The sequence below is a fragment of the Cherax quadricarinatus genome, chromosome 7 (assembly GCF_038502225.1).
Source record: "Cherax quadricarinatus isolate ZL_2023a chromosome 7, ASM3850222v1, whole genome shotgun sequence".
NCBI lineage: Eukaryota > Metazoa > Arthropoda > Malacostraca > Decapoda > Parastacidae > Cherax > Cherax quadricarinatus.
This window is the reverse complement of record NC_091298.1, coordinates 882,976-907,602: the sequence shown is the minus strand read 5'-3', so window position 1 is coordinate 907,602 and position 24,627 is coordinate 882,976. Positions and strand designations below refer to the sequence as shown.

The 24,627-nt window shown below is 41.4% G+C and overlaps 1 protein-coding gene across 50 annotated transcripts in view; it reads left to right on the top strand.

The window, feature by feature from the left end:
• trol (terribly reduced optic lobes) overlaps positions 1–24,627 on the top strand; it is a 960,590-nt gene that overhangs the window by 921,096 nt on the left and 14,867 nt on the right. For all 50 annotated transcript variants that reach the window (XM_070082142.1, XM_070082177.1, XM_070082160.1 and 47 more), the window contains 8 exons: positions 9,661–9,854; positions 13,620–13,784; positions 14,872–15,066; positions 17,373–17,551; positions 17,815–17,951; positions 21,203–21,400; positions 22,917–23,129; positions 23,262–23,409. In XM_070082142.1, the coding sequence (XP_069938243.1) occupies positions 9,661–9,854; positions 13,620–13,784; positions 14,872–15,066; positions 17,373–17,551; positions 17,815–17,951; positions 21,203–21,400; positions 22,917–23,129; positions 23,262–23,409 (1,429 nt within the window). The remainder of the gene's footprint in view (positions 1–9,660; positions 9,855–13,619; positions 13,785–14,871; positions 15,067–17,372; positions 17,552–17,814; positions 17,952–21,202; positions 21,401–22,916; positions 23,130–23,261; positions 23,410–24,627) is intronic.

The window sequence follows — 24,627 nt, the reverse complement described above, 5'->3', positions numbered from 1 at the left end:
CACACATACACATACACACACATACACACACATACACACACATACACACACATACACACACATACACACATACACACACATACACACACACACACTGGAGTATGCAGCACCTGTTTGGAACCCGCACTTGATAAAGCACGTCAAGAAACTAGAGAAAGTACAAAGGTTTGCAACAAGGTTAGTTCCAGAGCTAAGGGGAATGTCCTATGAAGAAAGATTAAGGGAAATCGGCCTGACGACACTGGAGGACAGGAGGGTCAGGGGAGACATGATAACGACATATAAAATACTGCGTGGAATAGACAAGGTGGACAAGGACAGGATGTTCCAGGGAGGGGACACAGAAACAAGAGGCCACAATTGGAAGTTGAAGACACAAATGAGTCAGAGAGATAGTAGGAAGTATTTCTTCAGTCATAGAGTTGTAAGGCAGTGGAATAGCCTAGAAAATGACGTAGTGGAGGCAGGAACCATACACAGTTTTAAGACGAGGTTTGATAAAGCTCATGGAGCGGGGAGAGAGAGGGTCTAGTAGCAACCGGTGAAGAGGCGGGGCCAGGAGCTAGGACTCGACTCCTGCAACCACAAATAGGTGAGTACAAATAGGTGAGTACACACACACACACACACACACACACACACACACACACACACACGTTATTACTGTTCTTACTGCTGAACAGCAGTTTAGTGCCGATGAAGGTAGCGTAGGTAGCAATGATACGGCCGTGGACTAGTTTGGCTTTAATTGGGTAGGAGTGAGTACACAACGGGCAGTGTGAGGGAGTGACCGCAAGCCAGTTCATGGAGGGGGGGGCACTTGTGTCTATCAAGTCGGTCGGCCTAGGAGTGAGAGCCGATGGGCTCAGCCTCCCACTGACGTGGGTGAGCCTACAGAGGGCAGCACCTAAAATGCTGCGAAATATGAACTAGTCAGAGCAGACGGCTAGGCTGTGTGTTCTGACAGTACAGGCTGTCTACATTTGCTCGGCCACGCACCTCGCGTCGTCCCTATGCGACAATACTGGTGGGCCCGCAGGTATAAAGGAATTACTTACACTAGCTACCCCAGAGAGGGACTGGCTTTTGCTCACTAGTAAATCAAAAATGGACATAAAAATGCAACAGGCAAAAAAAAAGCTCTCCCATCCAGGGGAAGAGAAAACTGGTTTGCCCGTGCTGTTTTATCGAGGAGAGAGTCTGGAGACGTCAGCACTGGAACTAAAATCTTCTATATACAGGTTGTCCGCAGGGCTGAACATCAGTTGACCACTCATCTACAAACGTTGTTGCACCCTCACATCTGCAAACAATGACTAACAGTAGCATTTCCTAAGGTGTGACATGTGACTCAGAGGGCAGCACTGTGACGTCAGCAGACATCTCGAGGTGACGTCAGGCAGACATCGTGAGGTGACGTCAGCAGACATCGTGGGTGACGTCAATGTGATGCGGGCAGCAGACCACAGCATGTGGCCTTGGGACATCTGGTAACTCACGTGGCTGGTAGATCCACGTGACATCGCCCACACCCACGTGGCGTCGTGATCCACGTGGTGTCGTGATCTACGTGGCATGCTGATCCACGTAGCTTTGAGTGGCCTCGGGCACTCGGATACACAGCTCTGGCAATGAATTCACATGGAAAACAGCAGAAAACACAGCAGAGGGAGTGGGCAGTGGTGAGTGGTGTATGGTAGACGGGTGAGTGTGAGTAGGGCGAGCATGGGCAAGGTGAGGAACAGCCACTTCCTCTCCTCTCCTCCCCCACCCACAAATGCGTAGAGAACTCACACTGGACGCAGAAATCACCACAAAACTCACCTCTGGCTTGCTGAAACGGCTGTGCTGAGCTGAACAACAACAGCAACATACAAGTGACGCTGAACACGTGACTTGAGAAACAGCATGGGATACTGTAGCATGGAGTCACTGTAGCATGGGGTCACTGTGACGCCACTTACAATTCTCGGAGAATTTCGGCAAATTTTGGCTGGATCCTGCTTGTACCTGTGTCTGGATGCTCAAACGTGCAGACACGACATCAGGATAACTCGTTGAGAGACAAATGCTTCTTGTGTAGGGTGATGAAGTGAAGATGACTTCATACCTCTTCCTTCCTCTCTCCAGGCAAACACAACTGCTGCGAGCACCGCTGTCACCATTTACAATGGGTTTGTTTTGGTATTCTGGTAGCGGGGAGTTAATGATAGACGATCTTCGGCCACCACTGTTATTACTGTTCTTACTGCTGAACAGCGGTTTAGTGCCAATGAAGGTAGCGTAGGTAGCAATGATACGGCCGTGGACTAGTTTGGCTTTAATTGGGTAGGAGTGAGTACACAACGGGCAGTGTGAGGGAGTGACCGCAAGCCAGTCCGTGGAGGGGGGGGCACTTGTGTCTATCAAGTCGGTCGGCCTAGGAGTGAGAGCCGATGGGTTCAGCCTCCCACTGACGTGGGTGAGCCTACAGAGGGCAGCACCTACACACACACACACACACACACACACACACACACACATACACACACACACATACACACACACACAGCTAGGCTGTGTGTTCTGACAGTACAGGCTGTCTACACACACACACACACACACACACACACACACACACACACACAAACCTCCTGGAGTTTTATGACAAGGTAACAGAAGTAAGACACGAGAGAGAGGGGTGGGTAGATTGCGTTTTCCTAGACTGCAGGAAGGCCTTTGACACAGTTCCCCACAAGAGATTAGTGCAGAAGCTGGAGGATCAGGCGCATGTAACAAGGAGGGCACTGCAATGGATCAGGGAATACCTGACAGGGAGGCAGCAACAAGTCGTGGTACGTGAAGAGGTATCACAGTGGGCGCCTGTGACGAGCGGGGTCCCACAGGGGCCAGTTCTAGGACCAGTGCTATTTTTGATATATGTGAACAACATGATGGAAGGAATAGACTCTGAAGTGTCCCTGTTCGCAGATGATACGAAGTTGATGAGAAGAATTAAATCGGATGAGGATGAGGCAGGACTGCAAAGAGACCTGGACAGGCTGGACATGTGGTCCAGTAACTGGCTTCTCGAATTCAATCCAGCCAAATGCAAAGTCATGAAGATTGGGGAGGGGCAAAGAAGACCGCAGACAGAGTATAGGCTAGGTGGACAAAGACTACAGACCTCACTCAGGGAGAAAGACCTTGGGGTGACCATAACACTGAGCACATCACTGGAGGCACACATCAACCAAATAACTGCTGCAGCATACGGGCGCCTGGCAAACCTGAGAATAGCGTTCCGATACCTTAATAAGGAATCGTTCAAGACACTGTACATTGTGTATGTTAGGCCCATACTGGAGTATGCAGCACCAGTCTGGAACCCACACCTAGTCAAGCACGTCAAGAAGTTAGAGAAAGTACAAAGGTTTGCAACAAGGCTAGTCCCAGAGCTCAGGGAAATGTCGTACGAGGAAAGGTTGAGGGAAATTGGACTGATGACACTGGAAGACAGAAGGGTCAGGGGAGACATGATAACGACATACAAGATACTGCGGGGAATAGACAAGGTGGACAGATATAGGATGTTCCAGAGAGGAGACACAGGGACAAGGGGTCACAACTGGAAGCTGAAGACTCAGACGAGTCACAGGGACGTTAGGAAGTATTTCTTCAGTAATAGAGTTGTCAGGAAGTGGAATAGCCTAGCAAGTGAAGTAGTGGAGGCAGGAACCATACATAGTTTTAAGAAGAGGTATGATACAGCTCAGGAAGCAGAGAGAGAGAGGACCTAGTAGCGATCAGTGAAGAGGCGGGGCCAGGAGCTGAGTCTCAACCCCTGCAACCACAATTAGGTGAGTACACACACACACACACACACACCACACACACACCACACACACACAACACACACACACACACACACACACACACACACACACACACACACACACACACACACACACACACACACACACACACACACACACACACACACACACACACACGCACACACACACACACACACCTAAACGTGGAGGGAGGCAAAAACCAAGTGTGCTAGGGAATGGAAGAAATATAGAAGGCAAAGGACCCAGGAGAATAAGGAGAGCAGTCGTAGAGCCAGAAACGAATATGCACAGATAAGAAGGGAGGCCCAAAGACAATATGAAAATGACATAGCAGCAAAAGCCACATCTGACCCGAAACTGTTGTACAGCCACATCAGGAGGAAAACAACAGTCAAGGACCAGGTAATCAGGCTAAGGAAGGAAGGAGGAGAGACAACAAGAAATGGCCGTGAAGTATGTGAGGAACTCAACAAGAGATTCAAAGAAGTGTTCACAGAGGAGACAGAAGGGGCTCCAGAAAGACGGAGAGGTGGGGCACACCACCATGTGCTGGACACAGTGCACACAACCGAGGAAGAAGTGAAGAGGCTTCTGAGTGAGCTAGATACCTCAAAGGCAATGGGACCAGATAACATCTCCCCATGGGTATTGAGAGAGGGAGCAGAGGCGCTATGTGTACCCCTAACAACAATATTCAATACATCTATCGAAACAGGGAGATTGCCTGAGGCATGGAAGACAGCAAATGTAGTCCCAATCTTTAAAAAAGGAGACAGACATGAAGCATTAAACTACAGACCAGTGTCATTGACATGTATAGTATGTAAAATCATGGAGAAGATTATCAGGAGAAGAGTGGTGGAACACCTAGAAAGGAATGATCTCATCAACAGCAGCCAACATGGTTTCAGGGATGGGAAATCCTGTGTCACAAACCTACTGGAGTTCTATGACATGGTGACAGCAGTAAGACAAGAGAGAGAGGGGTGGGTGGATTGCATATTCTTGGACTGCAAGAAGGCGTTTGACACAGTTCCACACAAGAGATTGGTGCAAAAACTGGAGGACCAAGCAGGGATAACAGGGAAGGCACTACAATGGATCAGGGAATACTTGTCAGGAAGACTGCAGCGAGTCATGGTACGTGGCGAGGTGTCAGAGAGGGCACCTGTGACCAGCGGGGTCCCACAGGGGTCAGTCCTAGGACCAGTGCTGTTTCTGGTATTTGTGAATGACATGACGGAAGGAATAGACTCTGAGGTGTCCCTCTTTGCAGATGACGTGAAGTTGATGAGAAGAATTCACTCGATCGAAGACCAGGCAGAACTACAAAGGGATCTGGACAGGCTGCAGACCTGGTCCAGCAATTGGCTCCTGGAGTTCAATCCCACCAAGTGCAAAGTCATGAAGATTGGGGAAGGGCAAAGAAGACCGCGGACGGAATACAGTCTAGGGGGCCAGAGACTACAAACCTCACTCAAGGAAAAAGATCTTGGGGTGAGTATAACACCAGGCACATCTCCTGAAGCACACATCAATCAAATAACTGCTGCAGCATATGGGCGCCTAGCAAACCTCAGAACAGCATTCTGACATCTTAATAAGGAATCGTTCAGGACCCTGTACACCGTGTACGTTAGGCCCATATTGGAGTATGTGGCACCAGTTTGGAACCCACACCTAGCCAAGCACATAAAGAAACTAGAGAAAGTGCAAAGGTTTGCAACAAGACTAGTCCCAGATCTAAGAGGTATGTCCTACGAGGAGAGGTTAAGGGAAATCAACCTGACGACACTGGAGGACAGGAGAGATAGGGTGGACATGATAACGACATACAGAATACTGAGAGGAATTGACAAGGTGGACAAAGACAGGATGTTCCAGAGATTGGACACAGTAACAAGGGGACACAGTTGGAAGTTGAAGACACAGATGAATCACAGGGATGTTAGGAAGTATTTCTTCAGCCACAGAGTAGCCAGTAAGTGGAATAGTTTGGGAAGCGATGTAGTGGAGGCAGGATCCATACATAGCTTTAAGCAGAGGTATGATAAAGCTCACGGTTCAGAGAGAGTGACCTAGTAGCGATCAGTGAAGAGGCGGGGCCAGGAGCTCGGACTCGACCCCTGCAACCTCAACTAGGTGAGTACAACTAGGTGAGTACACACACACATATTTTCACATACATATTTACACACACATACATACACACATTCATACATACACATACATACATACACATATACACATACAGAATCAGCTTGAACCAGGGTCCTGCAGGAGAAAGCATGACTGAGGGACAATTCAGAGTACCGGAGCATGTACCTCGATCGCGACAGAACACAGGAGGAAACGGTAAGACTGAGAGAGAGAGAGGGTACAAAGACGAAAGGAGGAACGGGAGGCATCAATGAAGACGAGCAGAACCCAGACTCGGGTGGAGGGACAAACACACCCTACAGAGACACCCACAGAAGGACTCCAACCAAAACAACCCCTAAGTAACTGAATAACCTCAACCAAAACCCACACACTGTTCCCTCTGCTCCTAACCCCCCACCACAAACCCCACCCACACTGTGACAACCCCAACACAGCTGAACAATCTCAACCAACACCCACACACTGTTCCCTCTGCCCCCACCCCCCACATCACAAACCCCACTGCCACAGCAGCTCCCTATGGGCACTCTGCCCTCACCCCCCCATCACAAATCCCACCCATACCACAAATCCCCATAGCCCTACCCCCAGGGCTCCTGCTCCCCCAACCCCAATATTCTCTCAGGTCCACCGTGATAGACAAGAAGCTGAAGATGTGGTACACAAATGCAGATGGAATAGCAAATAAATATGAGGAATGCCATGAAAGAATCAATGAGAAGTCCCCGGACATCATAGCAGTCACAGAAACGAAACTCACTGAGACAGTAACAGACGCAGTCTTTCCACCGGGATATCAGATCCTGAGGAAAGATAGAAGGAGCAGAGGGGGAGGAGGGGTTGCACTGCTCATAAAAAACCAATGGAGTTTCAAGGAAATGGAGGGCATGGACGAGATTGGAGAAAAGGACTACATGGCAGGCACAATTCAATCTGGGGAACATAAGGTAGTCATTGCTGTGATGTATAACCCACCACAGAACTGCAGGAGGCCAAGATAAGAATATAATGAGAACAACAGAGCGATGGTGGACACACTGGCTGAGGTGGCATGAAGAGCTCAATCATGCAGAGCAAAGTTACTGGTTATGGGTGATTTCAACCACAGGGAGATCGATTGGGAAAACCAGGAGCCTCATGGGGGCCCCGAAACATGGAGAGTCAAGATGATGGATGTGGTACTGGAAAACCTCATGCATCAACACATCAGGGACACTACCAGAGAGAGAGGGGAGGATGAACCAGCAAGACTGGACCTTGTGCTCACCCTGAATAGCTCAGACATTGATGACATCACATATGAGAGGCCCCTCGGAGCTAGTGACCATGTAGTCCTGAGTTTTGATTACATAGTAGAGTTACAGGTGGAGAGGGTAATAGGAATCGAATGGGAAAAGCCAAACTATAAAAGGAGGGACTACACAGGTATGAGGAACTTCCTGCGGGAGGTGCAGTGGGACAGAGAAATGGTAGGAAAGACAGTAAATGAAATGATGGAATATGTAACAACGAAATGCAAGGAGGCAGAGGAAAGGTTTGTTCCCAAGGGCAACAGAAACAATGGGAAGACCAAAGTGAATCCTTGGTTTACCCAAAGGTGCAGGGAGGCAAAAACTAAGTGCATTAGAGAATGGAAGAGGTATAGAAAGCAAAGGACCCAGGAAAACAAGAAGATCAGTCGAAGAGCCAGAAACGAATATGCACAGATAAAGAGGGAGGCCCAGCGACAGTACGAAAATGACATAGCATCGAAAGCCAAGTCTGACCCAAAACTGCTGTTTAGCCATATTAGGAGAAAGACGACAGTCAAGGACCAGGTGATCAGGCTGAGGAAAGAAGGTGGGGGAACTCACAAGAAACGATCAAGAGGTATGAGAGGAGCTCAACATGAGATTTAAGGAAGTATTCACAGTGGAGACAGGAAGGACTCTGGGAAGACAGGACAGAGGGGGACACCAACAGGGAATAGACCAACAAGTGCTGGATGATATGCACACAACTGAGGAGGAGGTGAAGAAGCTGCTAAGTGACCTTGATACCTCAAAGGCAATGGGACCGGACAACATCTCCCTGTGGGTCCTCAGGGAGGGAGCAGATATACTGCGTGTGCCATTAACCACACTCTTCAACACATCCCTTAAAACTGGGCAACTACCTGAGGTATGGAAGACCGCAAATGTAGTTCCCATTTTTAAAAAAGGGGACAGAAAAGAGGCACTAAATTACAGACCAGTGTCACTGATGTGTATAGTATGCAAAGTCATGGAGAAGATTATCAGGAGGAGAGTAGTGGAGCACCTGGAACGGAACAAGATTATAAACGACAACCAGCACGGATTCATGGAAGGTGAATCCTGCATCACAACCTTCTGGAGTTCTATGACAAAGTTATAGAAGTACAACACGAGAGAGATGGGTGGGTTGATTGCATTTTCTTGGACTGCAAGAAGGCCTTCGACACAGTTCCTCACAAGTGACTAGTGCAGAAACTAGAGGATCAGCCGCGTATAACAGGAAGGGCACTGCAATGGTTCAGAGAATATCTGATAGGGAGGCAACAACGAGTCATGGTACAGGATGAGGTATCACAGTGGGTACCTGTGATGAGCAGGGTTCCACAGGGGTCGGTCCTAGGACCAGTGCTACTTCTGGTATATGTGAATGACATGATGGAAGGGATAGACTCAGAGGTGTCCCTGTTTGCAGATAATGTGAAGTTAATGAGAATTAAATCGGATGAGGATCAGGCAAGACTTCAAAGAGACCTGGACAGGCTGGACACGTGGTCCAGCAACTGGCTTCTTGAGTTCAACCCTGCCAAATGCAAAGTCATGAAGATCGGAGAAGGGCAAAGAAGACCGCAGACAGAGTATAGACTAGGTGGCCAAGGACTGCAAACCTCACTGAAGGAGAAAGATCTTGGGGTGACCATAACACCGAGCATGTTTCCGGAGGCACACATCAACCAGATAACTGTTGCAGCATACAGGCGCCTGGCAAACCTGAGAATAGCATTCCGATACCTTAGTAAGGAATCGTTCAAGACACTGTACACTGTGTACATCAGGCCCATACTGGAGTATGCAGCACCAGTTTGGAACCCACACCTGGTCAAACACGTCAAGAAATTAGAGAAAGTGCAAAGGTTTTCAACAAGGCTAGTTCTGGATCTCAGGGGTATGTCCTACAAAGAAAGGTTGAGGGAAATCGGACTGACGACATTGGAGGACAGGAGGGTCAGGGGAGACATGATAATGGCATACCAAATACTGCGTGGAATAGATAAGGTAGACAGAGACAGGTTGTTCCAGAGAGGGGACACAGAAACAAGGGGTCACAATTGGAAGCTGAAGACTCAGACGAGTCAGAGGGCTGTTAGGAAGTATTTCTTCAGTCATAGAGTAGTCAGGAAGTGGAATAGCCTAGCAAGTAATGTAGTGGAGGCAGGAACCATACATAGCTTTAAGACGAGGTATGACAAAACTCTGGAAGCAGAGAGAGAGAGAGAGGACCTAGTAGCAATCAGTGAAGAGGCAGGGCCAGGAGCTGAGTCTCAACCCCTGCAACCACAATTAGGTGAGTACATACATATACATAAATGCACACACATACATCTGTATATTGTAAACATTATATACATATATTTTAATTTATTACATAGGTGTGTGTGGCACTGGTCGTTGTGTAAACAAACCTGGAGGATTTGAATGTTACTGTCCATTTGGCAAGGTTGGACAACGCTGTGAACAGGATATCACAATCTATGAGCCAGCCTTTGAAAATGAAGCATACATTGCATACCCAACACCAAGAGCACTGAGGCGCTTCTCAGTCGATTTGAACTTCAAGCCTGAGGTATAGTATTTTTCCTATGAGGTATAAATACTGAGAGAGAGAGAGAGAGTGTATGTGATGTGCATGCATGCATATTATTTTTATTAAACACACACAACTACAGTTTCCCTCACCCCCTCCTTCTAACCATTCCTAGGATGACCCCTTTCCCCTCTGCCTTGCATACCAGATTTGTACACCCTCTTCATCATTCTATATCTCTCCTACCAATCTAAATGTCCAAACCACCTCAGCAACCCCCGATCCCTCTTGAGTTATACCCTTGGTTACTCTGTATTGTCTCTTAATTTCTACGTTTCAAATCATCTGCATAAGAACATAAGAAAGAAGGAACACTGCAGCAGGCCTACTGGCCCATGCGAGATAGGTCCAATTCACCCATCGGCTTAAGCCAATGCCTTAAGGTAGTCAGGTCAGGTCCCATTCACTAAGGAAGGAGCATGGCAACTGACCTAGTAGCGCAAGCTGGTCAGGTCCAACTCACACCCACTCATGTATTTACCTAACCTGTTTTTAAAACTACACAACGTCTTAGCTTCTATGACGGTACTCAGGAGTTTGTTCCATTCATCCAGAACTATATTACCAAACCAGCGCTTTCCTATATCCTTCCTGATTCTGAATTTTTCCAAATTAAATCCATTCCTGAATGTCCCGTCTAGGCTAGGTATTTTTAGCACACTATTTACATCCCCTTTATTAATTCCTGTTTTCCATTTATACACCTCAGTCATATCCTTCCTAATTCTACGCCTTTCTAAAGAGTGGAAATTCAGGGCCCTCAGTCTATCCTCACAGGGAAGATTTCTGATACATGGGATCAACTTTTTCATCCTCCTCAGTACGTTTTCCAATGCATTTACATATATCCATTCTGTAATACCGTGACCAGAACTGTGCAGCATAATCTAAATGAGGCCTAACCAAGGATATACAGTAGTGCCCCACTTATATGGCAGGTAAGGTTCTAGGCTACCGTCGTAAAGCGGAAATCGCCGTAAAGTGAACATCTTTTTTTCCACTTATAAATGCACATGAACATTAAAATGGTATAAAATACCGACAGGTTGTTAGGTAAGACACATATGCAACAGTTAGGTATCTATTTCGAAACATTTCACCTACACAGTAGGCTTCTTCAGTCGAGTACAGAAAAGTTGATAGAAGCAGAAGATACTTGAAGACGATGTAATCAGTCCATCACCCATGAAGTTTTGAGGTGGTCAGTCCCTCAGTCTGGAGAAGAGTATTGCTCCATAGTCTGAAACAATATGGAGTTGAAGTGACAGGATGGAGCCTTATATAATGCCAGGAGGTGAGATGTAGGCCACTAGTAGAGGTAAGAATGTAGTCGTTGGGAGGTCAGGTCCCTCTCAAATCCAGCCATTCTCACTAGTAGAAGTTGTCCAAGTTGATTTCAGGTCTGTACCAACTTCTGGACAACTTCTACTAGTGAGAATGGCTGGATTTGAGAGGGACCTGACCTCCCAACGACTACATTCTTACCTCTACTAGTGGCCTACATCTCACCTCCTGGCATTATATAAGGCTCCATCCTGTCACTTCAACTCCATATTGTTTCAGACTATGGAGCAATACTCTTCTCCAGACTGAGGGACTGACCACCTCAAAACTTCATGGGTGATGGACTGATTACATCGTCTTCAAGTATCTTCTGCTTCTAATAACTTTTCTGTACTCGACTGAAGAAGCCTACTGTGTAGGCGAAACGTTTTGAAATAAATATACCTAACTGTTGCATATGTGTCTTACCTAACAACATAAATGCATATAAATACTAGATAACAAGTTTACACTAACATATACTAAGTTAGCAATAGAACTAGGCATTAAAAAAAACAATAAAAAAGTAAAATACACATATAGTACACTCATTACTTACCTTAAAATATTTGTAGTCTTAATCTAGGGTGAGATGAGTAGTATATATCGTAAGAAATCAAGTGTGGTATGTATGGTAGCCAGCCAGGCTACCATACCAGGCCAGCCCACCCACACATAATATTCTATGACATTTAAGCGCCCCAGACCGATAAAGTGCATATACAGTTCACTCATTACTTACCTTAAAATATTTGTAGACTTAATGTAGGGTCAGAAGTGAGTAAATGAGATAAAATGAGTAAACGAGAGAGAGAAAATAAGTACATGAGAGAGGACACTCGCGGAGTTATATAAACAAACCAGGCGAACGCCAGTTTTGTAAACATCGTAAATCGGTATTACATTAGCCATTTTCCACTTGTTTGGCACATGCCAGTTTGTAGTGATATATTGAAAAGATTAGCCAAAGGTATGCTTAGTTCCCCTTTACATTCCTTTAAAACTCTTGCAAACAGTTCATCAGGGCCTGGGGATTTGTTAGGTTTTAATTTCTCTATTTGTCTGAGGACCATGTCACTAGTTACCTCAATCATGCATAGTTTATTATCGTCCTGTTCTACATAATTTATTTTTTCTGGAATTTCGCTAGTATCTTCCTGAGAAAAATCTGAGAGGAAGTAAGTGTTGGGAAGTTCACACATATCCTTATCACTGTTAGTGATCTGACCTGAGTTACTCTTAAGTGGGCCTATCTTGTCCCTAATCTTACTTCTGTATACCTGAAAGAACCCTTTTGGGTTAGTCTTCAAATTCCTTGCAACTTTAGCCTCATAATTCCTTTTTGCTTTTCATATTCTTTGTTTATTTCTCTCTTAATTGAATATATTGATTTCTTAACTGCTCTTCCCCTCTTTTGATACGCTTATATGTGCCTCTCTTTTGACCAGTGAGATATTTTAATCTATTGTTTAACCATTTAGGATTATTTTTGTTAGATCTAATTTCCCTACTCAGAACAAAAGTTGTCTGCGTAGCTAGCACTCTGCTCTGAAACACGTTATATTGGCACCCAACATTATCTACCTGACCCATAGTCAGGTCATCCCAATTTAGCCCACCCAGGTAATTTCTCGGTCCCATAAAGTTAGCCAAGCGGAAATCTGGGACAAGAACTTGATTGCAGTTATCAGGGTAATTCCATGATATATTGAAACTAAGCGATTTGTGATTGCTTTCCCAAGCTCATTAATTAATAACCTCAAGATTATTAACTAGTGATTTTTTGTTGGCAAGAACCAAGTCAAGTAGGTTGTTTCCTCCAGTTGGTCCTGTCACAAACTTTTTTAAAAAGCAATCCTGAACCGTATCAAGAAAGTCATTAGACTCAAGATTTCCTGTCACATTGTTCCAATTAGTTTGTCTAAAGTTAAAATCCCCTGTCTAAAGTTAAAATCCCCTGTCTAAAGTTAAAATCCCCCATTAACACAACATTCACATATCTAGATGCCTTATGAATTTCGTCCCATAGCAACCTACAGCACTCCCTATCAAGGTTTGGGGGCCTATAAATCACACCCAAAATTAATTTTTCATGACCTTCGAGAAACTGTAGCCAAACAGATTCTGTGTCTGATGTTTCTAATATTATATCTTATCTAACACAACAATTTAAATTATCACTGACATACATCACCACTCCACCACCCTTCCTGCTGACCCTATCAGTGTAAAATATTTTATAACCCTGTATGTTGCATTCAGAAGGCATTTCTTTATGTTTCAAGTTGAACCAGGTAGCTATACCTTGGCAGTTTACCACAGCTCATATTTTACAAAACTACATTAAAATACTAAATTATACTCTTTAACCATAACTCTGCTGTTATCTACATAATCATTAATTTTTTACCATTTTTATAGAATTTACATGATGGCGTATTAATGTATTGTGCGCAAAAAGAAAGTGGTGAAGGAGATTTTGCATCGTTAGCAATCCGAAATAAACGTCTGGAGTTCCGTTTCAACACTGGCAGCGGAACTGCCACAATCCAGAGTGATGCTCTTCAACAAGGCGAATGGGTTGAGGTGAGTTTTTGTTACTGAATATTTTATGGAATAAATGTGGCAAAGGCTGAGTTCAGAATGCTTCATCATACTAGTTTATACTTTAGATGCTTATTCATTCAGTATACATATTATACTAAAAATTAAATAATCAGGGAAAATTTTTATTAAACTCTAAAATATTGTACACAAAGCATGAGTTTTTTTTTTTTTTTATTTGGTCACAAGCTATTTAAATATTTAGGAAAAAAATGTAAAGGTGATGCAAAAATGTTGGAAAAGAATGGATTTAATGCCATAGGTTATCATTTATGTCTAGTGGACAGTAGTCTAATTTAAATTGTCAGTTTAAAGTTTTTTAATGTTTAATACACACATTTTCTAGTGACAGTGTTGTATATGGTGTATAATGTGTAGAAGAACATGCAGAAAGAAGATTCTCATAGAGTACTTATATGCGATGGCTTTCAAAGTATAGTTCAAATGCAGACTTGCCCATTTTACATCTGAAATGGTGTGAGATCATATGTATGCTACACAACTTTCTTGTTAAAATAACTTTCACACTTTATTATCAATCATCATCCTCTACAACAATTGTAGAAATATAGCTGGGATAGGTACATGACTGCTGAAGACATGGGAATGTGTAATTACTTTGAAATTATGGTAATGACTCCCAGCATATCTAAAACCTCATTTAAAAAACATCAGTTTCTCATTTACCTTCTTTGCACATCCAGGATTGCTAATTTTCCTGTTGGATGCTACAGTTAATATCCAGAGACAAAAGTGGTGATAAATATATCCAAAATCATTTAATGAACACAGTAAGACATGCAATATTTCCAGATAGCAACTAGGCATAAGTCTGCGTGTCACTTGATTCCATGCTGATTTTTTTAACACTTAATGGTATGTGTGTGTTCACTACTGTGAAATCAGTTTGTTGTTGCAGCTTTTCTATCGTCTGTTGTTGGATTCATGTTTAGCAGGGTTCTACTTTAATTACCTTTTGTCAGGAGTACATTAGTTCAGCAGTAAGTCAGTAAGTCATAGGTCATTAGTTGCAACTGATGATTCATCATAACATTCTGTTATGTCACAGGTCCGTGCAAATCGAACAGATCGCTTTGGTTCCCTGATGATCAATGATGGTCCAGTAATGAATGGTGAATCCCCAGGAGCACACCGTGGACTTAATCTGGTAACCCCACTGTTTATTGGAGGTGTGGACCGTTCTCGTATCGCAGTATCACCAGAAGTAGAAGTTACAAACGGATTCACAGGATGTGTTTCAAAGGTAAACCAAGACAATTTAATTTCAAAAATATATTTTTATTACTTTGGTCTTCTAACAAGGAATATTTACAATATTAGTTGCTTCAATGTGTAATACTCCTGAAAACATGGAAATAAGTTACTTTGACTTTATTGGATTTTCCTAGGTAAAATCGACAGTGTGCTTTATGGCTGAATTCCATTGTATCATGAAATTGTAACAACTTTGGAATGAATAAGTCATCTTCATACCACTTGCACACCCTGTTTGCTAGTAGGAAAGCTGGTGGTGTAACAACAGCTTTTGATTTCATTTACTTAATAATAATAATAATAATAATAATGATATTGGCAGTTTGGAGGGATATGTTGTGTAACTTTATACGTATATGCTTCTAAGCTGTTGTATTCTGAGCACCTCTGCAAAAGCAGTGATAATGTGTGAGTGTGGTGAAAGTGTTGAATGATGACGAAAGTATTTTCTTTTTGGGGATTTTCTTTCTTTTTTGGGTCACCCTGCCTCGGTGGGAGACGGCCAACTTGTTGAAAAAAAAAAAAAAATAATAATAATAATGTTTATTTCTTTGTAATGGTTACAACGTGTAATTACAATTTTGGTTTGCTTAGTACAAAGATAGCCACTATCATGCCGAGGCATTTCGGGCAAACTAATCCTAATACATAGTAACTAATTAAAACTAGATAAGATAATAGTACATAGTAATTATTACTTAAAATTAAACATAGAATAGTGGTTAGCTGTTTTATAATCTTATTTGAACTTAATGAATCTTATGTATACTTAGTACAAAATCTAATTTACAAGGAATGGTACAGGTGGTAATATTTTATGGAATGGCAGAATTAAAAGCCAGGAGATCACATGATAAAATTAGCCAGTAAATGTTTGGTTGATTTGGTTAATATTGTGAGATAAGATGAATTTTTAGCAGAGTCCTAAATTTATAAGTTGTCTGGGGATCCTTAACTTGTTCTGGTAGCGAGTTCCAGATCTTTGGGCCTTTTATGTGCATAGCATTCTTGCATAGTGAGTTTTACTCGAGGAATGTTGAAAAGGGCCTTATGCCTTGTATTGTGACTGTGCATTCTGTTGTAACTGTTAAGGAGTAGTTTTAGGAGAATGTTTACAGTGGAGTTTAAAGTTATGTATATGTAATAGGCACAATAATAAGAGTGTATGTCTTGTATATTAAACAAGTTGAGTCTTTTGAAAAGTGGTGGTGTGTGCTGTCTAGCATAAGAGCTGGTTATCACCCGCACAGCAGCTTTTTGTTGGATTATTAAGGGTCTAAGGTGGTTGGCTGTGGTTGAGCCCCAGGCACAGATACCATAAGTGAGGTAAGGATATATTAGAGAGTGGTACAAGGTAAGGAGAGTCGTTTGTGGTACATAGTAGCATATCTTGGAAAGGATTCCTACTGATTTGGGAATTTTCTTGGCTATGTGATGGGATTGGGACTGAAATTTAAGATTACAGTCAAGGAGAAGACCTAGAAAATTGCCCTCTGTGTCTTGATATAGGGGAACCATTTAACAGTATGTTTAGTTGAATATTTGAGGCTCTGTTGCCAAACAGCATGAAGTAATTTTTTCTATGTTAAGTGAGAGTTTGTTGGTCATCGCCCAAGAGTACGTATATCTTTAGCAGTTCATTGTTTACAGTGTTTTCAAGCACAGCTGGGTCTGAATGGGAGTAGACATATGTAGTGTCATCTGTGAATAGAACTGGTGTAAGGAGTTGGGATACACTAATTAGGCATACTAGTATGTCGGACACACAGTTATCACCTGTGTAGTTAACCCGTAAACGGTCCAAACGTATATATACGTTTTTTCAACATCTGAAAGTATGTAAAAAAATGTAGATATTCTTTTTTGTTTTACATTTGAAAACGTGTTAAAAAACTTTTATCTACATTTTTTTTTGTTATATTTGAAAATATGTAAAAAAAGTAGATCTACTTTTGTAGCACTACGAATTTGAACGTCGCTCTGTTTGGACCGTTTAAGGGTTAATCATGATGCACTGTGTGGACCCTCCTGGCCATAGATTTTTCAAAGATTTGAAGAGATCATAGAAAACCCAGAGATGAGTTGAGGTCAAAAATATTGGCAGGTGGCAGATTTGAAGGTACACTGTAAATAAGAGTAATGCTAAAAACTGAAGATTATTATTATAATCAAGGGGGAAGTGCTAAACCTGTAAGATTTAAAAACTGAAGAAAAAACTTCAAAAGGCATTTGTATTTGTACTACTCGATGTATGTCATTGTCTGACTAATGAACATTTTAAACATTTTGTTTCAGATCAAGTTAATGGACCAGGAAATACGAATGGCAGAAGCATTTGTTGATTCAGCAAATGTTGGTCAGTGTGGAGGATCATCATCTCCGTGTAGCCTAAACCCATGTAGGAATCGTGGAGAGTGTGTCGATAATTCTTCAACATCTCGAGGATTTATATGTAAATGCCAGGAAGGCTATAGGTAAGCCAGTTTGACTCTTTATAAATTGTTAAATAAATCAGAGAACATGTTCAGAATTTAAATTAAAACTTGGGGCTTTTCACCTTAGACTGTATATTAACAAAGCATAATGATATTCATATACTATATCATTATCAATACCCATTTATATGGGGAAGGAGGGGTGTTTGAAATCCATATATGTATTGAAAAGTAAAGGCTAGGGTTGTAATTCAATATTTTGTATTAACATAAATCTTGACTAACTTTACTGCATCCAACAGTGGTCAAGACTGTGAAATTGAACCTGGAGTGTGTAGCCTTGCTTATCCATGTCAAAATGGAGGCTCCTGCATCGGTTCTGGTGATCATTATTCTTGCTATTGTCCATTGGGCTTTGCTGGACGTCACTGTGAACGCAGTATGTAAATTTTATCATTTTTCTATTGCATATACAGTAATAGTAACATTAAAATGTATTCTTCACAAGAGTAAGTACTTGTAATATGATGTAGATATGTACAGTAGTCCTAAGTAGTAGGTTGGTAGACAGCAACCGCCCAGGGAGGCACTACCGTCCTGCCAAGTGAGTGTAAAACGAAAGCCTGTAATTGTTTTTACATGATGGTAGGATTGCTGGTGTCCTTTCTTCCGTCTCATGAACATGCAAGATTTCAGGTACGTCTTGCTACTTCTACTTACACTTAAGTCTCACTACACATACATGTACAAGCGTATATATACATACCCCTCTGGGTTTTCTTCTATTTTCTTTCTAGTTCTTGTTCTTGTTTATTTCCTCTTATCACCATGGGGAAGTGGAACAGAATTCTTCCTCCGTACACCATGCGTGTTGTAAGAGGCAACTAAAATGCCGGGAGCAAGGGGCTAGTAGCCCCTTCTCCTGTATATATTACTAAATGTAAAAGGAGAAACTTTCGTTTTTCCTTTTAGGCCACCCTGCCTCGGTGGGATACAGCCGATGTGTTGAAAGAAAGATGTACAGTAGTCTCCTGTATCTGTAGAGGGATATGTTCCAAGACCTACCATGGGTACCCGAAACCGTGAATAGTAGCGAACCCTATATATGTCATTTTTTACTTACATACATACCTATGATAAAGTTTAATAGATAAATTACACACACTAAATCGAGAATTAGCACTTTTTCACTAATGGGAAGCACTTCACAGTGTCATCATGTCTACTTTTGTGCTTTGGGGCCATTATTAAGCAATATTAAGTGTTATTTTTGAGCACAGTAAATTGTGGATAACTGAAACCATGGAAACCGAACCCATGGATACGGGAGTTCTACTGTATTACATACTGTACTTATACAGTGGACCCCCGCTTAACGATCACCTTCCAGTGCGACCAATTATGTAAGTGCGTTTGTACGTGTATGTTTGGGGGTCTGAAATGGACTAATCTACTTCACAATATTCCTTATGGGAACAAATTCGGTCAGTACTGGCACCTGAACATATTTACCGGGGGTCCACTGTATTTAGAAAAGTTTTCACAGGAACATTTTGAATGTAAATAGATAAAAATATTAAGTTCAACTCAAAAAATATGAAGATGGAATATTTATAGATTTATTGTGTTGAGGGTGTATAATACATTCTATGAAACTTTGTTAACTTGCATTAATCATTTGTGAATACAGTAAAGTATGCCCCAGAACTTGGCTGTTATGTTCAGCATGGATTTTTAGGAAGATATGCATAATATATATATTTTAGCATACACTTCATTTGAGTTCTAGCATTAACTTTTACAACATCATATAAATAAATAAATAAATACACTAAACCACCATTGTGACATTACAAATCCCTATCTAATGCCCACTTTTACTGTAAAATATGCTTCTCTCCTACATACCCTAACCTGAATTTCAGTCCATATAAATATTCTTCACTGATTTAAACAATGTATTACCTATTCTATATATTTGTAACATCTACCAGATCACTCCCCTATCCATCCTACCATACCTTTCCAAAATTTCTAAATGCAAGAAACAGCTCCTTACTCTAATTACAGTATTTCTCACTTAATGTAAATACTTGATCCACAGATACTCTTTCCATGTAAATACTTGATCCTTAAGCATCCTTTTTTCACTAATCCACTTTTTTGTTTTCATTCAAATCTTACATTGTCTTTCCTCTAATTTTTTCAATAATAATTGCACCATACACTTTGCCATGTATTCATACACATTTTCACCTTACACAAGAGAACTGTACAGTTTAGTCAATCCTTTGATAAGCTTCCCTTTAATACATACCAGTGTATTAATTGTAATCCTATTCATCTTTACTATTTTACTCCCTTATAACCTGTACACTGTCTCATTTCCTTCATACTTACCTCCTTCAAAAAAAAAAAAAAAAAAAAAAAGTATCTTGATCCAAGGAATTTGAGCTACCTTTCCCTTCCTCAGATCAAACCTAATTGCCTCACATTATCCAGGCATAAAGTAACTTTTCTGGGTTTAGTTCTTCCCCCTCATAATCATCCTCACTTCAGGCTCTGCTCTTGCCTAAGAAATCATATTCCTTTCTGTCATTTACATGAATTCACTGTCTACTTTTCATCATCCTTGTTCAGTAACTACAAAATATTTTTTTTAATAACTACCTTCCCATACTTTTTCATCTATTTATCTGTCTCTGAAACTGTTTTTTTTTTTTAAACACATCGGCCGATTCCCACCAAGGCAGGGCGGCCCAAAAAAGAAAAACTTTCATCATTCACTCCATCACTGTCTTGCCAGAGGGGTGTTTACACTACAGTTTTTAAACTGCAACATTAACACCCCTCCTTCAGAGTGTAGACACTGTACTTCCCATCTCCAGGACTCAAGTCTGGCCTGCCGGCTTCCCTGAATCCCTTCATAAATGTTACTTTGCTCACACTCCAACAGCATGTCAGGTATTAAAAACCATTTGTCCCCATTCACTCCTATCAAATATGCTCACACACGCTTGCTGGAAGTCCAAGCCCCTCACACACAAAGCCTCCTATACCCCCTCCATCCATCCCTTCCTAGGCCGACCCCTACCCCACCTTCCCTCCACTACAGATATATACACTCTCAAAGTCATTCTGTTTTGTTCCATTCTATCTACATGTCCAAACCACCTCAACAACCCCTCCTCTTTCTCTGAGCATAATTTGCTAATAGACTCATCAATTCTCTCATTTACTCTTTATTTTGCATTTTCTCACTACTTTTCCCTTCTCTGCAGTCTCTACAACTGAATAAAAATTATATCATTTACATCTTTATAAACATTCGAATCCTAATTATTTTAAAAAGTACAGCTTCAGAATTTTCATTTTAGTAATTGTAAACAAAAACTTATAGAGATGTCCCGTGCTTTGGGTTAGATGGGTTTCTGGCTGAAAAATGGGTTCATTCAAGAGTAGGTTTTACTGCTTATAAGAAATTTCTGGTAGAAATAGGGTCATCACATATGAGCAAATTCACATTGAAAATCTCAGATTTATAACTTTAGAGTGCATTTCAAGAATCAGTGCAGGTTTAAGTATTGGTGTAGTATTTGCTGATATTAATGACATTTCCCAAAATTGATAATGTTTATTTAGTAACTACATTACACCTAATTGATGTATTTATATTTTATTTCAAATTAGTTGTTGACGTTGAAGGTTCAGCTTCCTTCTCGGGAGATTCCTGGGTCGAGTTTAATCAGTCATTGCTGTCTCAAGAAGGTGGGGCATCCCAGAAACTTTCTCTTGATTTCACCACACACAAATCTGAAGGTCTTCTGTTTTGGTATGGTCAAGAATCTAATGTGTCTGGGCGAGGACAGGACTACATAAGTGTTGCTAGTAAGTCTTATTTAAGTTACAAGTTTAGATGTGATAACTAAATAATTTAACAATAGAGACTTTTCCCAAGGGTAATGATACTAAAAGTATGAAATTTGATGGAAAACTTACAAAATTATGCTTTTGCAAAGTTTGCAGTCTCGGTGATGTTTAAATATCAGCAATTTTGCCCACTGAATCCTATTTTAGACCAATTATTATTATTATTATTATTATAATCATAACTAAGTACTAAACCCATGAAGGTCATACAGCACTGCTTTTAGGCCAATTTCATTGTTCCTGTCAACCAAATTCTTAGCTGTTTCACAAGTATGCCTTCCATTCTGTCAACTGAGCACAAGAAATCACCCATTTAACTATTTTAACTACCCAATAATGTGATCAGAAGTTGGAAATTTGGCCAATTTCACACAAATTTCAAAATATTCTAACTTCAAAACAGAGTCCAGAGTAAACAGTGCAGGCATTCCTGGCACTAAAGTAACATTTCCTATATTCATTAGTTGCTTTCTCAGGCTTTACATATGAATTCCATTTTGATTTTATATTCACACAAAAAATTTTTATTCACACAAACAGTAGAAGATTTACTGTTATGCAATATTGTAATAATTGTATAAATTATATCAGCGCATTTGTTAACACACATTAGACCCACCAGTTGGGCTTGTATTGGATGAGTGACGTGATTTGTTTACTCTTGAATATTTGCAAAAATTGAAATTCAGCTACTTTGATTTAATTTCAAGCTATTTTCAGTCCTGAAACAATCAAATTCATCTCTATTTCTGCAGTATATTTTTCACTCTATAAAATGAGACCAAGAAACCAAGAATACAACCATAAAAACTATGTGAAAATACACTGCAAAGTCGTTGTTTTGAACCAATAACACTGTTTCAATTTTTTTTTCTGCAGGATTTTTTTTTATGTGGTGCACACTTATCGCATAGACCCATTTTCTCGTATCTAGGCCCAAATTTACCGCTCACAGCTTATATGAGTGAGCTGAGCTCATGGCTTAGTACTATGGCACCGACAGTGACCTCAAACCTGTAGTACTACAGCACAGACAGTGTAAAGGGTTAAATATCATAAAACAAACTTTTAAAAAATTTCTTGGCATACATCGTAGTTGCTTCTCATAAAACGTGAAAAATTTATTTTTTTCTTGCTTGTTGACCTGCAAGTTTTGCAAATAGGGTTAATGTGGCCCTACTAAGCTGAGGAAGATCACTGTTATTCTTGTTTTGATGCAGATGTGGAGTTATCAGTGGCTGTACTTTTTAAATGTACTATAATGTGTCTGCTCTGTCTGTTGATGCCAAGTAGTCCCTGTGTATCAAGACCATACACACATTATGCAGAGTACATATACACTGAGTACCTAGTACACACATTATGTTGAGTATACTGTGCTGATTACACTATATCCTGAGTGTACATACTGTATGAATACATATTGTACCGTGTATGTATTTTAGAGGAAATATATTTTAATTTTCTGTTTCAGTTAATAGAGGTTATGTGGAGTTTAGCTACGAACTAGGAAATGGGCCTGCTTTGGTCCGATCATCAGGGCGTGTAGACAATGGAGAACGTCATACTTTGATAGTCAAACGAACAGAACGGGAAGGTTCATTACAATTAGACACATCTTCACCTGTATTTGGACAAAGCCCTGGTGTACTTCATATGCTCAATGCAAATGGAAATATATACATTGGTGAGGATTATTAAATCTATTACTGCACTAAGGCACTGATATAATTTATCAAATAGTTTAATTATTTTACTGAACTGCATAACAAATACATGTACACAGTATTACTCTGATAATAATTTTGTTTTTCAACAGGAGGAGTACCAGATTTTCCTCTAATGACTGCAGGAGCTCATACAAGGGGATTTGAAGGATGTATCCATAGGTTAATTATTGGCGATGAAAAAGTTGTAAACTTTAAAAATTTAGCTGTCTCAGGTGTCAATGTCACTCCTTGTCCACGGTGAGTAAATCATTTGTGCATGTTACATTCACATTTCTTATTTTTTTTTATTTGGTCATTTCCATTACCTTTGATTATCTTGTTTATCTACTGTATATACTCGAATATAGGTTCTAAGGCCAGTTATTTAGGAAAAAGTAGGGGGTTGACTTATTCATGGGTAATATTTCTGAAGGGTTGAATTTATAAATTGTAATCCACGTACTGAAGAATGTAAGTACAGGTCTCCCTCAACATTCACGTTTTCAGCTTTCGCGGGCTTCACACATTCGCGAATTCCCAACCGCCAAATTCCCAGCCACCAAATCATATTCAAGTTTCCCGCCACCTGCGAGTCCCTACTACCCTCCCTCCTACCCCCGCAACTGGCAGCCAGCCCTCCCACCCCTCAGTGTGGTGAGTGTTTTGTTTGTTCATTATTTGCTATTAAACTGCAGTATAAATAATGTAAACCCATTCATGACTGCATATTGGAATGGTTTTTCGGACAGGTATTAGACGGTGACATGTGTTTACTCTTGAACACAGCAAAGAATCAAACATTTCTGCTACTGCTAATAATAACAATAGTAATAATAGTAATAATAATAATAATAATAATAATAATAATAATAAATATAATTGAAGAAGGAAGTTGTACAAAAATACGAGGGAGTGGTTGACACATCGTCAGTGTGGCTTTGTTTATGCTGGAGTGAGCATTAGTCTCCCTGCTCTTCCAAACATTTCACAATAATTCATTGTGTTTGGTACTTGTAGATTGAGTGCGACTGGAGTGGTAGAGGCAGTGGTTGAGGCAGTGGTTGAGGCAGCAATTGAGGCAGCTGTTGAGGCAGCGATTGTGGCAGTGGGTGAGGCAGCGATTGAGGCAGTGGGTGAGGCAGCTGTTGAGGCAGTGGTTGAGGCAGTGGTTGAGGCAGCTGTTGAGGCAGCAATTGAGGCAGTGGTTGAGGCAGCTATTGAGGCAGTGGGTGAGGCAGCTGTTGAGGCAGCTATTGAGGCAGTGGGTGAGGCAGCTATTGAGGCAGCTGTTGAGGCAGCGATTGAGGCAGCTGTTGAGGCAGCGATTGAGGCAGTGGTTGAGGCAGTGGTTGAGGCAGCTATTGAGGCAGTGGGTGAGGCAGCTGTTGAGACAGCGATTGAGGCAGTGGGTGAGGCAGCTGTTGAGGCAGTGGGTGAGGCAGCTGTTGAGGCAGTGCATGAGGCAGTGCATGAGGC